Source organism: Macrobrachium nipponense, chromosome 1, assembly GCF_015104395.2.
Source record: "Macrobrachium nipponense isolate FS-2020 chromosome 1, ASM1510439v2, whole genome shotgun sequence".
Taxonomy (NCBI): domain Eukaryota; kingdom Metazoa; phylum Arthropoda; class Malacostraca; order Decapoda; family Palaemonidae; genus Macrobrachium; species Macrobrachium nipponense.
In genome coordinates this window covers 109,374,402-109,392,278 of record NC_087200.1, presented here as the reverse complement: position 1 = coordinate 109,392,278, position 17,877 = coordinate 109,374,402, and the positions used below count along the sequence as shown (strand labels likewise).

Below are 17,877 nucleotides of genomic sequence, written 5' to 3'. Positions count from 1 at the left end.
TTGTTTACAATAGTTACCTAGGCGTGCACACGCAAATTTCTTTCTTCTCGCACTTAAAAGCATCAGCGACACATCTCTGAAATAATTTCGTCATTTTGACATAATTTTTGCACCATTTTATATTAGCCGTTACATAGTTTTATATATGAAAATGTGTGCAATTTCATGTAGAATACAACCAAAAACAACTCATGGTTGTAGCTTTTATCAGTTGAAATATTTTCATATAAATAACGATAAGTGCCAAAATTTCAACCTTCGGTCAACTTTGACTCTACCGAAATGGTCGAAAAACACAATTGTAAGCTAAAACTCTTATATTCTAGTAATATTCAATCATTTACCTTCATTTTACAACAAATTGGATATCTAGCACAATATTTCGATTTATGGTGAATTTATGAAAAAAAAACTTTACTTACGTCCGAGTGGTAATTCCAAAAAAATCATAAATTTTTTGTCCGATTGTCGTTATGTTTGCACAGTTTTATATTAGCCATTACATAAAGTTTTACATATGGAAATGTGCACAATTTCATGTAGAATACAACTAAAAACAACCCATGGTTGTAGCTTTTATCAGTTTTGAAATATTTTCATATAAATAACAATACATGCCAAAATTTCAACCTTCGGTCAACTTTGACTCTACTAAAATGATCGAAAACCGCAATTGTAAGCTAAAACTCTTACATTCTTGTAATATTTAATCATTTACCTTCATTTTGCAACATTTTGGAAGTCTCTAGCACAATATTTCAATTTATGGTGAATTTTAGAAAAAACTTTCCTTCGTCTGAGCAGTAACTGCCGAAAAAATCAGAAATTTTTACGTCCAATTGTCGTAATGTTTGCACAGTTTTATATTAGCCATTACATAGTTTTATATATGAAAATGTGTGCAATTTCATGTAGAATACAACAAAAAAACAACTGTAGCTTTTATCAGTTTTGAAATATTTTCACATAAATAACGATGTGTCAAAATATCAACCTTCGGTCAACTTTGACTCGGCCGAAATGGTCAAGAAACGCAATTGGAAGCTAAAACTCTTACATTCTAGTAATATTCAACATTTACCTTTATTTTGCAACAAATTGGAAGTCTCGAGCACAATATTTCAATTTATGGTAAATTTATGAAGAAAAAAAATCATTTTCCTTACATCCGTGCGGTTACTCTTCCAAAAAAAATCAGAAATTTTTTCATGCGATTGTCTTAATGTTTGCACCATTTTAAATTAGCCATTACATAGTTTTATATATGACAATGTGCACAATTCCATGTAGAATACAACTAAAACCAACCCATGGTTGTAGCTTTTATCAGTTTTGAAATATTTTCATATAAATAACGATAAGTGCCAAAATTTCAACCGTGGGTCAACTTTGACTTGACCGAAATGGTAAAAAAACGCAATTGTAAGCTAAGACTATTACTTTCTAGTAATATTCAATCATTTACTTTTATTTTGCAACAAATTGGAAGTCCCTAGCACAATTTTTTGATGAGTGGTGAATTTATGAAAAAAAACTTTTTCCTTACGTATACGCGGTAACTCTTCCGAAAAAATCTGAAATTTCTGGGCTCAGCCCGTGTCGCTTCGTGAAATATCCTTTTAGTTCATATTTCTAAGGTAAATATTACTAACATTACCAGAGAAAAACTAAAATGGGATGTCAGAGTATTCTGACTCGCTCACCCTATATAAAGAGGGTGTCAGTATGGTTTCTTGGGCAAGTGAAACCACTACCACGGGCCTCTTGTCATTTAGATCTCTCCTTCACAAAATCCTCCTGCTAGAGAGAGCTGATACACAGCCCACGCCTGTAACTACTACTACCAGCGCTCCCACCAACACGAGCGCCTCTAGCGGCCATCCTTTTCGTTAGCAGCATCCTCCGCACACATGTTTTTTCTCGCTGTGCTTTTGTGCTTCCGTTTCTGGATTTATCTTTCATCATGGAGCTCCAAGCCATCGCCGCAGCTAAGTTAAGTACTGCCTAAGTGTTTCACGTATTTTTAGCCAGCTAGGGCCCGTTTTACCGCTTTTATTTAGGTTCTATGACGGTGCCCTCTGCGACATGGCTACAGGCTCGCCTTGTGTGTTTCATTATTCAGGCTTCTTCGGTCTCCCATGCCGTTGTAGCTATGACTTTGCAGTATTTATGATTTATTTTTTCGTGTTGTGCAAGATGTGCTCTTCTTTTTATTATGGGAATCTAGCTCGATTGAGCTTATGCCTAGTTATCTTAGCTCAAGAGTTCATGCATGCATGTACCTTTGTCTAGGTCTGTTAGGCATTTTAGGACATGTGTCCTTCTCATTTTAGTCCTACTACCCTGGCTGTCGCCCTCCGTTATCACGTATCGGCAGAGGCCAGCTCCCGAGTAGTTAGGTGACCTCCCTCCCAGGTCGGTTAGCCTAGCTTCTCTAGGACATTACTTTCTCTATTACTGATGGTTCCTCTCCTTTCTGCTTTGATAACTATGCTTATTTTGTTTTGCATGCTAGAGACGGTTAGAGGTAGCCTAGGCTACCTCAGTTCACCTGGTCTATCTGACCGCGTGGCCCTACCACGTTCACGGTGAACCAGGCGATCGCCATGAGCCACCGGCTCACTCCCCCCTCCCCGCTTCTTTCCCCCTACCGGGGGGGAGGGGGCAAGTATCGCTCGCTCATGTTGCCACGGCAACCATCCGGGCTCTCTCATCTCTTCCTCTCTACCTGGAGAGGATACGGAGTCAGTGGGGGGGGGGGGGGGGGGGGGGGGGGGACATCTGAGACTGTCTCTTCCTACCGTTCTCACCCTAGGTTCCACAGGGGTGTCTCCTGTACGCTCGGGCTCAGCTGGCCACCTCGCTCGTCCGTGCTCAGACCCCCTCGGGTCCCTTACCGCTCTCTCCTACCCCGGTCACCCCTCTTACCCACTGCGTCAGCGGCTGGCTCCGCCAGCTCCTTAAGGGGGTGACAGAGAGAAGCTCCGTTGCATGCATCTCTATACATTTATTGATTTTGTTATCATTTATATATATGTTGTATGTTTTGTATTCCGCTAGCCGGCGGAGTGCCCGTTCACCAACCGGGTTCTCCCCCTGCCTGCAAGTTTTTCTGACGGCGGAGCTGTGCTCCCACTAATTTTATTGTGATTACTATTTACTGGTTTAGCCTACTCATGTTTCTCCCCGCCGTCCTTGTACTCCTCACCCCGGCGTATAGGCTGGTTACTAGTTTGGTGAAACTCCTTACCCTGGTGCGCCGGAATTTTCTAACTAGTATACCAGCCCTATTGGACACTCACCACTATAGGAGAACAAGAGAAGGCTAACACCTATATTTTCCACTCCAGCATCTGACGGAGTGTCATATCTCTTAACGGACTTTGTCAATGTTGATACTCATGTATCTGTTCACTTACAGGCTACCCATGGCCAGGAATCCTGCTGTAACGCTGTGTTACAGGACCCCTGTGGCCACGAGGTCTGCCAGACCCACGCCGTCTGCGCCATCCTCTATGGGGACATAGCAGTCTGGCACCATGAAGCCTGCTCGATCTGCGATGATCTCGTGGAGCAGTTTACCTCCGGTGTAAGTATATACCGGAGTTCATTTGCTATATAAAATTTGACTATACAAATGCAGTCCTATAAGAGATACAAAATGATATACGTATTTGCATGATATACGTATTTGCTTATATTGTTAATCATAGAGTTTTAGGCTTTCCAATCTAGGGCTTACAATAACCCTCTCTTTTAGGCTACCGCTGTCAAGGACTCCCATCGGCCACCCTGAAGGCCTGGGTCAGCGGATTTGGCAAGAACGTGACCAAGGGGCAGCCATACATCCTGGACAAGAATATGGCTGTCCGTATCTTCCTGGGAGGCAAGTCCGCATGTTATGTCGACCCGGCAGCGGCGGCCCCGTACATTGCCACCATTCAGCATCAGGTGGCCCAGGCACTGGCGGGCCAGGGCAACTCCGAGATCGCAGACGACGTGGCGACGCTGGATTTAGACCTTGAACCAATGGCGGTAGGTGATACAGGTAGTATGTTGGATGAGGCAGGTTTGTTGGGGACTCAAGGGCTTCCCTTGGGTCGGTCTGGATCTACTTCCCCTGTACTTTCTACTCCTTCTTTCCAAGGTTTCTCAGAGAGCGAACTTTCGGTTAGGCCGAAGTCCACTCAGGCTATCCCTAAGGTGAAAGGGAAGCGTGAATTAAAGACCCTGGAGAAGACAGTGTCCAAAAAGACTACGTCCTCTTCCTCTCATAAGCCTCCGGCTCACCATCCCGGAGCAGAGAAGTTGAAGTCCTCTTCTTCACACTCCAAAGGGTCCAGAGGCAAGTCCTAGAAGGACAAGGCTCAGCCATCTGCGGATCCTGAGCCTTCGACCTCTACTGGGGCACGCCCCAAGACTCCTGCCGTGTTCAAGGATCCTAGCCCCTTCGACACGGAAGCGTTTACTGCTAACATCATGCAGCAGATGGGGAACTTTGTCGGGAACTTAGTTCAAGACAAGTTCGAACAGATGTTATCACACATCTCTTCTTCCTTCGAGGAGTCGGGCCAGTCGATCTGAAACATTTCGGAAAGACTGACCAAGCAGGAGAATCTGATGGCAGGTCTCCGGGAGAACCCTGCAGCAGTTCTCCCACAGCCCGGTATGGCGGTGCAAACCATGCCGGACTACGATACCCTTCCTCCCTATACGGCGAATAACCCATGGAGGGTTTCGTCGTTTGCCCCTTTTAAAGACGGAATGCTGACGTTGGTGGACTGCGGTACTCGAAGGCTTGAAGACTTCGAGTTTCACCCCGCCGACCTACAGCCACCATTCATTGGTTATGCCCGTTTTACAGAGGCGGCGATGAGAAGGGAGGACAGAATTCCCAAGGAGACGGTGATCTTCAGCCGAGATCAGGCCCAAAGGGAGTGGCTGAGTAGCTTGGAAGATTGGGATTGCACCAATACCAAGCTCCAAGCCTTTAAGAGCCCCTTTACTATCTTTGTGGCGGACGGAGAAACCCCCATTCCATTCACCACAAAGTTAGCGGAGTTGACTCTTCAGGCCGCCATGAAAGATGAGCCCATGCCTCAACTCCGAGAAACGGAGCCCACATCTCTTCTCCTTCCAGGCACCGAAGATCTTTGGGCAGGTCTCCCAGCCACATTCACAGTAGGGAAACTCAAGCCAGATTGTGCAATAACACAATTTAGCGAGAAGCTTCCCAGGCTCCCAGACAATCTTATTCAGGCTGAATTTGATGCTAGGACCAGGCTAGGGAGGACCTTAAATGCCCTGGTAATGACAGAGGTTGCGGCTGTAACTTACGGCACGGAACCCCTTTTCAAATTGTTGGCTAAGGCACAGACACACACTGTGCAGTGTGATCTGTATGACTTCACAATCGCAAGGCACAATTGCAGAAAACACGTGCTGCAAGAGGCGACCATTCGCCACGAACCCAATAAGTTGCTCGCGGCTTCCATATGGGTTGCTGACCTCTTTCCGGAAGCATTGGTCAATGAGGTTCAGCACGAGGCGACAAGGCTGAATCAGAGCCTTAAGGTCCGTTGGGGACTTTCAAGTAAGAGGAAGCCTGAACCTACTTCCTCTACTACAAAAAAGTTGAAAAAGCCTAGGAAATTCCAACCTTTCCAGGCTACCCAACAGCAGCAGGTGGTACAGGCAGTGCCAGTCTCCCAGGTGGCACAACCCTCCACCTCGAAGAGTCAGTCTCAGCAATTCCTCCTACTGACTCCCCAGAACCAGCCTTCTGCCTCTTTTGCAGTGTCACCGGCCTTCAACCCAGTCTTTGAAGGCCAAGCATTCCAACCTTTTAATAGGTTTGGAAGAGGCAGTAGGGCTAGGGGTGCATTTCACCAGAGAGGCGGCGGAAGAACACCTAGCAGAGGCAAACACTTCCGGGGAGGACGCGGGTCACGACCTGCCCCAAGTCAGTGAGGATCCTCAGGTAGGAGGGAGACTGTTCCTCTATCGCCACAGATGGGGATTCAGCAATTGGGCACAAAGTATTGTGTCCAAAGGACTGGGATGGAGCTGAATCAAGGGCCCTCCTCCATCCAAGACCTTCCTTCAACGGCCAACATCGGAATTGACGGAGTATGCTCAAGAACTCCTTCAGAAAGGAGTAGTGTCAAAAGTCAAGCATTTAAAGTTTCAAGGTCGCTTGTTCAGCGTGCCAAAGAAAGGCTCAACCAAACGAAGAATAATCTTAGACTTGTCCCGTCTAAACTTATTCATTCGATGCGACAAGTTCAAAATGCTGACTATCTCGCAGGTGCGGACCTAACTTCCCCGTGTGGCCGTCACCACCTCTATCAATCTTACAGACGCATACTATCATATCCCAGTGGCAAGACACTTCCGCCCGTACCTAGGCTTCAGACTAGGGAACCAGGCATTCTCCTTCAAAGTAATGCCCTCTGGGTTGTACGTGGCCCCCAGGGTATTCACGAAGATGGCGGAGTCAGTAGTTCAGCAACTAAGGTCTCAGGGGATAATGGTAGTAGCGTATCTGGACGATTGGCTTGTTTGGGCAGCAACCGTCGAAGAATGTCGCAAAGCAACGGTCAAAGTAATACAGTGTCTGGATCATCTGGGGTTCCAAATAAACAAGACCAAGTCCAGGCTAACGCCGGACTCCCGCTTTCAATGGCTCGGCATTCAATGGGATTTAAGCTCCCATACTCTGTCAGTTCCACTGGCCAAAAGGAAAGAAATAGCCAAAGCAACAAGACAATTCCTCAAATGCAAACAAACATCAAGGAGAAACCAGGAAAGAATCCTAGGTTCTCTCCAGTTCGCCTCAGTGACAGACGTTCTACTGAAGGCAAAGTTGAAAGACATAAACCGGGTCTGGCGCTCGAGAGCAAACATCAAGTCTCAGGACAGGTTGTCAGCCATCCCGCCGATTCTCCGCAAGCGACTCCGCCCCTGGGCGGAGGCCAAGAATCTATCCAAGTCGATTCCTCTTCAATTCCCCCCTCCGGCGTTGGTTATCCACACACGCTTCTCTAAGGGGTTGGGAGGATATTCTCAGTTTAAAAAAGTACAAGGGACTTGGTCTCCTCAGTTCCGCCAGTTTCACATCAATGTATTAGAAGCTATGGCAGTGTTCCTCACATTAAAGAGGCTTCTACCAGCCAAGAAATCTCACATCAAGCTGGTATTGGACAGTGCAGTAGTAGTACACTGCATCAACAGAGGAGGATCCAAATCAAGTCATGTGAACCATGTCATGATAACCATATTCTCACTAGTAGCCAAGTACAAATGGCACCTATCCTCCACTCACCTGGCGGGAGTAAGGAACATGATAGCAGACGCCCTGTCTCGTTCAGTTCCTCTAGAATCGGAGTGGTCTCTGGACAGGCGTTCATTCCAGTGGATATGCCAAAAGGTCCCAGGCCTCCAGGTGGATCTTTTCGCATCACAATCGAACCACAAGCTCCCGTGCTATGTGGCTCCCAACCTGGACCCTCTGGCTTATGCCACAGACGCCATGGCCATAGATTGGAATCGGTGGAAGAAAGTGTACATCTTTCCTCCAGTGAATCTTCTGTTGAAAGTTCTGAACAAACTAAAGACAAGTTGCTCTAGTAGGCCCCAGATTGGCCCAAGAGCAAGTGGTTTCCACTACTTCTGGAATTGGGTCTCCGACCTCAACGGATTCCCAATCCCAAGCTATCTCAACCAGTACAAACGAGGACTGTGTTCGCTTCCTCAGGAATTCTCAAAACCCTAACTTTTTGGACTTCATGAAGTTTGCGGCTAAAAGAGATGGAAACATTGATCCTCAAAACATCCTTTTTTTAGAATCGGATAAAAAAGAATCAACCATATGTCGGTATGACGCAGCTGTTAAACAACTAGCCAATTTCCTGAAGGAAACAGAATCTCGAACCATGACTACTAATCTGGCTATCTCCTTCTTCAGATCCGTATTTGAAAAAGGTTTAGCAGCCAGTACTATTACTACCAATAAGTCAGCTCTAAAGAAAATTTTTCAGTTTGGTTTTAAAATACTTAACAGATTCTTATTTCTCGTCTATTCCTAGAGCTTGTGCTAGGCTCAGACCATCAGAGAGACCTAGCTCAGTTTCATGGTTCTTAAATGATGTTCTCAAACTGGCTTCAGATACTGATAACGATTCATGTAGCTATATACCACTCCTAAGGAAAACATTATTTATTTTAAGTCTGGCTTCAGGAGTCAGAGTATCTGAACTGTCGGCCCTTTCTAGAGACTCAGGCCATATCGAATTTCTTCCATCAGGAGAAGTTCTCCTCTCCCCAGATCGAAAATTTTTGGCCAAAAACGAGGATCCTTCAATGAGGTGGGCCCCTTGGAAGATCCTCCCTCTTCCTCAAGACCCTTCTCTATGTCTAGTGACGACCTTACGAGCCTATCTTTCTAGGACATCTACGAGATCCTCAGGCCCCTTATTCATGAGGGAAAAAGGTGGCACTATTTCCTTAAAGGGAATTAGACAACAGATCTTGTACTTTATTAAACAAGCCAACCCAGATTCGTTCCCCAAAGTCCACGACATTAGGGCAGTAGCCACCTCAATCAATTATTTCCAACACATGAATTTTGATGACCTGAAAAAGTACACAGGCTGGAAGTCGCCGACAGTATTCAGACGCCACTACCTGAAATCCTTAGAATCTCTTAAATTTCCAGCAGTGGCAGCGGGAAACAGTCTCTCCTGACACTGTCTAAGTAGTTTAGTCGTAGATCCAGATCTCCTTTCTACCTGTCTCACTAACATCCTTCCTGTAATCCTGCCACCAGGTTCTACCCTGTTTTGAGCCTTAGCTGCCAAAAATGCTATATCGAGATGTTTTCCTTATTTTTATGCTAGGATTACTCACATCTGTATATAATCTATCAGTCTAGTTTTAAGTTATCATAAGTTAGCATAAGTTTAGTTTTAAACTCCTGTAATTTATCATAAGTCTAACATAAGTTATCATAAGTTATTTTAAGTACATATGCGATAACTTCTGTAATTATTACTCTAGATTATACTCCTCTAATATATTTGGTTTTTTCTTATTACCTTATAGTATTTTGAATTTCCTCAAGCTTGTGGCCATTTCTCTGGTACTATTTCACGAAGCGACACGGGCTGAGCCCAGAAAAGGGATTTTGACAAAGGAAAAATCTATTTCTGGGCAAGGGCCCGTGTCGCCCAGTGAAATCCCCCCCCCCCCCCCTTTTTTTTTTTTTTTACACCCACCCTTGGGCCCAAGCTTGGTCTTCTAACTTCAAGGATGGCCGCTAGAGGAGCTCGTGTTGGCGTGGGAGCGCTGGTAGTAGTAGTTACTGGCGTGGGCTGTGTATCAGCTCTCTCTAGCAGGAGGATTTTGTGAAGGGGAGATCTAAATAACAAGAGGCCCGTGGTAGTGGTTTCACTCGCCCCAGAAACCATACCGACACTCTCTTTATATAGGGTGAGCGAGTCAGAATACTCTTGACATCCCATTTTAGTTTTTCTCTGGTAATGTTTGTAATATTTACCTTAGAAATATGAATGAATGAATGATTGGAAGTTCACTGGGCGACACGGGCCCTTGCCCAGAAATAGATTTTTCCTTCGTCAAAATCCCTTTTTTACATCCGATTGTCGTAATGTTTGCACCATTTTAAATCAGCCGTTACATAAAGTTTTATATATGAAAATGTGTGCAATTTCATGTAGAATACAACGAAAAACAACCCATGGTTGTAACTTTTATCAGTTTTGAAATATTTTAATATAAATCACAATAAATAGAAAAAATTCGACCTTCGGTCAACTTTAACTCTACCGAAATGGTCGAAAACTGCAATTGTAAGCTACAACGCTTAGTCTATAAATATTCAATCAATTACCTTCATTTTGCAACAAACGGGAAGTCTAGCACAATATTTCGATTTATGGTGAATTTTTGAAAACTTTTCTTTTACGTCTGCGCGTTACAAATTCATGCATCATATTGTGATAATATTTTCTCTTGTGTTGCTTTGATCGTTTTACAATTTGTTGTGTACCAAAATCATCGCAATTTAGTGTACAATATAACGAAAAAATAATCAACTCAGCTTTAACCGTTTTGCTCACAGCGTGATTTGTATACAATTATTTATGAAAATTTTTTATTTTTTTTTGCACTGTCATATATTCCAATATTTATATATGATAATGAGAATATTTTCATTTCTGATTGTTGCATACTAAACTTCAGGCAATGACAAAAAATGAACTCCTAATCTTGACACTTTCGGAAATACCGGCATGGCTTTTAAGGGTTAATACATAGAGAATATTTCCAATGTAAATTCAGTATTTATAGAAAACCCACAAATAGTTTAACATGTACATTATCATTTTGGCCACCATCTTAATATTAAAATTTCATTTTTTTCTTCTGTTCTTACGTGCTTTGCATATCAAAAGTCCACAATATCTTGACCAAGAAATAGAATACATAAAAAAGATAGGAAATGATCTCTGCTACCCACCTCATATAATTGATTTATGTTATCAAAAAGCTCACAAAAAGTTTTATAGTGTTGCTAGTAATGAAAAAGAAATCCTAAAAAATGTACTTGGCTTGCCTTACTGTCGTTGAATTGAAACCATAAAATCAATATTTAAATCGTTTAATGTTAATGTAGTGTTCTCTTATAACAATACCATTAAAGATATGCTAATTAAGAATAGTCCCATGACAAATAACAACAACATTAACAAAATTCCTTGTAAGGATTGCCCATCTTTTTATGTTGGTCAGTCAAATTAAAATTTATGTGTACGTATTAGGCAGCATATGTATTCAGTTAGAACAGCCCAGACTTCAAATGCACTGTTTATCCATCAGAGTGAAAAATCTCATTGTATTAATCGTGGCGATACCTCTGTAATTGCTAGATCTAATGATTATGTTTCAAGAAATTTACTGGAATCAGCAGCTATACAAATCACTAATAAAAACTACATAAATCTTAGTCTGGGATTGTACCATTTGGACCCATATATTTGTGAAATTATTATGAAGGACCTTAAAATAAATGAACTATTAATTAATTAGTCCCACATGTATGTAGTTATTATTTCTCTCTCTCTCTCTCGAGAGAGAGAGAGAGAGAGAGAGAGAGAGATATTTATATCCTTTTTTTGTCTTTTCACTCTTTTTTTGGTAACATTTTTGTAAATTTCATGGTAATAAGTTGTGTATGCTCCTCGTTTTTTCAAAATGTATTGTTTTCTGGATGAATCATCTGTTGCCCTCAGGCGTTTCCTCATTTCTTTAGAGTGAAATTGACCTTATTGCTAATCTTGTAATGTCAGATTGGATATTAAGCCTACTTTTACTAAGTTTTTCCTCTGTATGATCAGTTGTGCCTTAGTAAAGGGTCGTACCAGACCGAAAGTTCTTGGCTATCTTGCTTTTCATTTTTTTCTTCGTGGCAAAAACCTTTGTTTATACATAGCATCACGTTTTATATACTTTGTGATCAAGTTATTCATATATGTATGTTTGTATGTATGTATGTCACTTAGCATCAAATCGAATTTATGGCAGTCGTCAGAAATATTCATTTAAAAATAAGGCATTTAAAGGTATTTTACAGCACGATTTTCGGTTAACAGCGCCGCAAGCGCTGTTATGTCTAACGAGTACATATATTAATTTTGTAGAAATATCACTCAGACCATAAAGGTTATGCAAATGATGATAATACCCCAAAAACCCTGCTTAAAGGCAGCATCGATCTCTGGTTAACGACGCCGTTAAGCAGGGTTTTTGTGCTGTTATCGCCAATTTTCGATTAGCAGCATTGGTCGGGAAGGAACCCAGTCATTAACTGAGGGCTGACTACATATGTGTATGTGAGTGTGTGTTTGATGTGGAAAAGTGCATGCTAAATAGTCTGTCTTTCACAATAATCTCAGATTAATCAAAGGCACTACAAGATTTATATTTCAAAAGAAAGATCTAATTCAAATACCAATTTGATTGTTCAATCATTCACTATAGTCTCCTCGCACACCACTGCAACTGCACAGGATGCAGGATTTGTCAGTATTGTATCAACGTATATCTAAATTAATCTTTAACAATCATCCAAAATATAGCAAATCATTAAAATTGTGATGTAATATATAAATTCCTATTGTCTGCATAGTTGCTGCCACTGAAATATTTGTCATCAAATATACATACATATAATTAATAATAATATATATTATAATTATAAATATATATATTAATATATCTATATATATATATATATATATATATATATATCTATATATATATATATATATATTATTATATTATATATATATATATAATATTATATTATGGTATGTAATAATATGATATGTATATTGTGATGGACAAAATTTATGTCAGTGGCAGCAACTATGCAGACAATAGGAATTTATATATTACATCACAATTTTAATGATTTGCTATATTTTGGATGATTGTTAAAGATTAATTTAGATATACGTTGATACAATACTGACAAATCCTGCATCCTGTGCAGTTGCAGTGGTGTGCGAGGAGACTATAGTGAATGATTGAACAATCAAATTGGTATTTGAATTAGATCTTTCTTTTGAAATATAAATCTTGTAGTGCCTTTGATTAATCTGAGATTATTGTGAAAGACAGACTATTTAGCATGCACTTTTCCACATCACCCAGTCTCTCTTCCCCCAAATTGATGAAAACCCAACCCCAACTAGGAAAGTTATACCATGATACTACAGATTTGAATTTTGCTATATTTTCAGATGTTATTATAAATAAACAAAAGTACATTAAAAAAAATCACATATTAGTGAATTATTAAAAATTGAAAATGGTATATCTATTAGATATCTCAAAATTTTATAAATCCTTTAGTGGCTTTGATCAATCTTCGACTATTGTGAAGAAAAACTACTATTTAACACCTAAGGGGGGGGGGGTACGTCCAAGTGCCTCCCCCGGTGCTATTGATTTTTCTCGATTGCCAAATTGAATTGCTAATGCTTGTAACATGAATTTCATAGTTATCATGCCAGGGTCAGACTAATTTTAGCTTTGTCAGTGTGCTGATATGGATAGTTTTAGGAGAATGAAATATTTCCTTTTATTGAGTGACAGTTGGTGGTTGCTTGTAGGGCAGTATCTGTGAGTAAAGAATAAGCTAAAGCATCCTTTTTTTTATGGTAGCTTTTCAAAGTAAATATTGGATTTAGTAAGTTTAAAATGTAGCTGCATAGTTTTAACTGGTATGCAATGAGTGTTCTGACTTAAATGTAATCAGGGTTTATGTAGGAACAGTTTTATTATAAATTTTAGAATGGTAATAGCTGTATTTTCCTCTGATTTCTCTCTCTCCTTTTAAAGGTGGCTCAGAAATTCTACACGATGCTTGTGTTGAAGAAGTTGCAGGCAGTTGAATTGCATCAAGAATCTGCCTTCAGTGAAATTCTCATTAGTCCTGGACCAATGTATGATAACCCTTCACTGTAAACTGATACAAATATCTATTTTATTATAATGCAGTTTGGGAAAATTTTTTATTGGTGTTGCCCATTTCCTATACATATTCATAGTTGGGCATGTAGTCAGACACTGGTGTTCAGTTTACAGAGGTGATAATGAATACTTTTCACCAGAATCACAAAATACAATTAATTTTTGGTGCAGAAGATATCGAAGAACAATCCTGTCAAGTTTTATGTACACTTGAGAAATTGAAGCAAGTGTTTAAGAGAATTGTTTTCTGTGAAAACAGTTTTAGAAAAAGAGAAGTTTAAGCCATTTTAAATATTGTCATGCATTGGGTGGATGTTCACACAGCAATTGCTGGTAATTGCAGTATGTTTTTGTGAAATTCAAAAATACATATTACAGATGAATAAACTAGGAGAGAAGTAGTAGTCTACATGTTAACATGTTATTCTTGTATAAAATCTAAATCTGTCTTACCAAAATTTTTTATTATTTCAAGGAGGTAAGGGGAGGTTAATGATAAAACTTAGCAGTTAAGTTTTTTGTGATCTAGTGGTTTGTAACATGAAATGTTACAGGGATTTGTTGGGATGTGAATTCTTGTCATAAAATTCATGGCCCACAAGCTTTCCGATGGCCTTAAAAGAAAAGATGGTTTTTAACTTTGTGTGATGTTTGTTGCAATGTAAAAGGAATTAGAGAAAGATTGGATATCACTAGCATGATTTGTAAGACAGTCGGTATCCAGTAGTGACAGTCATATTAGGTTTTTTTTTTATATAATATATATATATATATAGAATAGGGTTTATAGTCAGACTGTTAATTTTTAGTATGGGTGCTGAGCTTGTACTTACAGCCAGTTACCATTCCCATATTGATGCATAGCAAACTCTATGTTTGATTCTCACGTTTGATAACTTGGTTAGATATGTTTAGATCCACCTCCTTCATAGTTTGCCAATGTCATGTGATGTAAATTGATTGCTGTGTGGACATGGAGTGATTTTCAGCAAAAGTTTTTTGTATTGATTTCATATGCAAACTTAATGGTAAGGATAAAGATGTCCTGCTTTAAGAGCAAGTACTGTACATAAAATATAAGTTTTACAAAAAAAAAAAAAAAAAAAAGTTACTCGTTGCAATGAACATTTTATGGCTAACTTTGTCAGGGTTTCTTTGGGACAATCAGATGTTTTGCCTGAGAATAGCAAGTGTTAGCTGAACTTGCGATGATGGAAGTTCACTCTCTACGAGTATATCACTTCAAGAATGAGAGTATGTACTTGCATGCAAATTAAGCGTATAGTTATGAACGTTAAGTGAATTGAAGAGAATTATTTTTATTTTATTAATTTTCTCCAGTGGAAGGAATGGGACTGGATATCATTTGAGCATTTATTTTCACACCATACTCTATACTTGCATACTTTAGTCCGACCATATTTTTATGTGCATTATTTTGTGGTGTCAATTTGTTTTATTTAAGAAATGCGTAAATATTTTAGTTGGTTTGTATAGGATCAACCCATGCAGAGTAGGTACCGCATTGCAAGTGAAGATTTCCATTTGTAAATAAACATATTCTTAGTTGCACTGTACCATATACTGTAGTATCTGGCTGTACTTGAGTGCAGGTTTTCTGGATTTAGGTATTCACTCGGGGAAAATTTCTGCTCACCCCAGTTATGACCTCAGGTGATGGTATTCTTTATTATCATAGACTCAGAGAAAAGCAACTGAAAGGATAGAGCAGAAATTTTAAGATGCCCCGGATTTTGATGAAGTACAAATTTGTTTTTTACCACAGATATTATTTCTTGTTTTGATTTTATATCAGGCATTGATCATATCACACTGAGAATATCTAATTTTTAGGAAGGTGCACATTCATTTGTGGGTTCATTTAGTGGATTTTAATAGTGATTCTCATTGTGGGTTGATCACATGTCTGTGCCTACAACAGTGTTATGCAAAATAGTAATCATTTGAAAAATAGTGTTAGGAGCTGTCTGTTTGCCAATGTCATCTATTTACTTTTTATAGCTTATCTCTGGTTGAACTATTTGTGATACCAGCACAGTGCAGAACATAGTTCAAATTGTGTTCTTTGCAAACTATGAAAAATTGGTTGAATGGTTTTTTCCTTATAGCTTTACAGCAAGGTTTATATAGTTTTCCCTGCCCCCAAATATTTGAAATTTTTAATTTTTCTGATTTTTAAAAATTTTCTTATGATTTTAAAAATTGTTTGATACATTTAACAATATGATTTCTGTGCTTTTCCTAAGGGTTTTGGATTTAGTTGAAATTAGGAGAGCAATTTTCTTGGGTTTTGGATTTAGTTGAAATTAGGAGAGCAATTTTCTTGGGATTGAAATAGGAGAGCAATTTTCTTGGGTTTGAAATAGGAGAGCAATTTTCTTGGGTTTGAATTAGGAGAGCAATTTTCTTGGGTTTTGGATTTACTTGAAAATGAGGAGATTAATTTTCTTATCTACTTTAAATAATTTTTTTTTTGTAGAAGTGGAGATATGTATTTTGTATGGTTGTTGTGTGATAAAAAGTTTACTGTGTAAATGAACTTTATATGTCAAATAATAGAGGTAATATTACATCTGTACTCTGATAAATCCAGTCATACACCATTACTGTATTGCACATGCTTTACCACTCTTCTGCTTTTGTATTTGGAGGGAATGAAAATGTAGTCTAATAATACGTTTAAAACATTTAAAATTATGTAGACCAGTATATGGGTATTGTTATAACTGCTGTGTGGGTTTCTCAGATTCTTTCATGTGTACTTTAGAGGATATGCCTCAGACATTATTATACACAAACACTTTAAATGCACAGAAGATAACTGACAGTTTAGTATGGATGTGTGCTTGATTTTGATATGGCATACTTTTAAACATCGTAAATCCTATTTTGGAGGTGTTTGAAACTTTAGCTATGACAACCTTAACTGTGCCAGCTCCCCTCATACTGTGAAATAAGAAAACAGTTGTAGCTTGCATCCTGATGGTTTAGCATCTCCTTGAATTGTGGAAGGTACTTTTAACAATTACAGTACTTTGTCAATGAAAAGGAAGAATATGCCAAAAAAAGGATAATAAATGAGTAACCAGAGGTTTACTATATAGTTACATTAAATACTCAAATTTAGCTAAAATCAAAGAAAATCTCATATATCTTGTTTACTGATTCTGGTATATCTTGTTTACTGATTCTGGTATATTCTGAAGACAAAATTATTCACGTTCATATAATTTGGTAGGGTATACTTGCTAGATGTATATAAATAAGGTAAGTAATCTTATATTATTATAGCCAGGGATGACTTACTTTCAGGTGAATGACATGAAATTGTAAATAACATATTTGTAAAAACACTTAATTATATAGTTATATTAAATACTCAAATCTTGCTGCTAAAAGTCAAAGAAAATATCCCCTATATCTTGTTCACTTGATTCGGGTAAATTCTGAATAGAAAATTATTCAGGTTCAATCATTTATTAGGGTATATGTGGATGATTACGGTAGGTAATACTTTTGGGTGCAGATTGAGGTTAGGCACAGTTAAAAGTTTGTTCTTGAAAAACTTATCACTGCTAAACCTAGGCCTATTTGCATTTATTCTTTCTGTTAGAAGCTTGATCTTTCAGTGGTTATCTGTAGGATTAAATGAAAGTTTTGAATTATGTAAAATGACGTTAAAGCTCATAATTTACCTTCAAGAGATAGTTTTCATGGTTTATGACTGGTAGTCGAGACTGTGTATGCATTCATTTAGTTGTAATGCAGTTGCATGCTGTTAGGTAATGAGGTTCGTGTAATATTACCTCTATTTGGAAGGTGTGTGTATGTTTGGTAGGCTAAGATATATTTGATGGAATTCTGTCCAGTTTTGGTTTTGCTATTGAGTATATTAAAAATTTGTACTAATTTTGTAGATTCATAATTTTCCCCAGGTGTGAAGTTATAAATGTGAAAATAGTTTTATAAGTGGTCACTAGTAGAAATAAAAAAAGGGCAATTTTTTTTTTTTGGTGATCATGGAATTGGTTATATGAAATTTAGATAAAGAGAATATTTATAGAATATTATATTGAATACAATGTAGAAACAAATCTTGTATTATTTACCTTCCTTGGTTGCCTGTCATTGCTAGGTTCAGTGTTGTATTAGCAAACTCTGAATCCATGACTTGAGCTTACCATAATTTGTTAAGTATATGTTTAGAATTTCATGGAATTGAAGTAAATTGGCTTTGTGGTGGTTGAGTACTGAGCTTGAAATTCTTAACGTTATACTATAAGCTGAGGATACCCAATG

The 17,877-nt window shown here is 38.8% G+C and overlaps 1 protein-coding gene across 1 annotated transcript in view; it reads left to right on the top strand.

The window, feature by feature from the left end:
* LOC135219551 (double-strand-break repair protein rad21 homolog) overlaps positions 1-17,672 on the top strand; it is a gene marked incomplete at its 5' end in the record, with an annotated part of 89,434 nt that extends 71,762 nt beyond the window's left edge. Inside the window, 1 exon segment of the mRNA XM_064256404.1 lies at positions 13,426-17,672. Coding sequence (XP_064112474.1) covers positions 13,426-13,551 — 126 coding nt within the window. The 3' untranslated portion in view covers positions 13,552-17,672.
* Between the last annotated feature and the right edge of the window lie 205 nt (positions 17,673-17,877).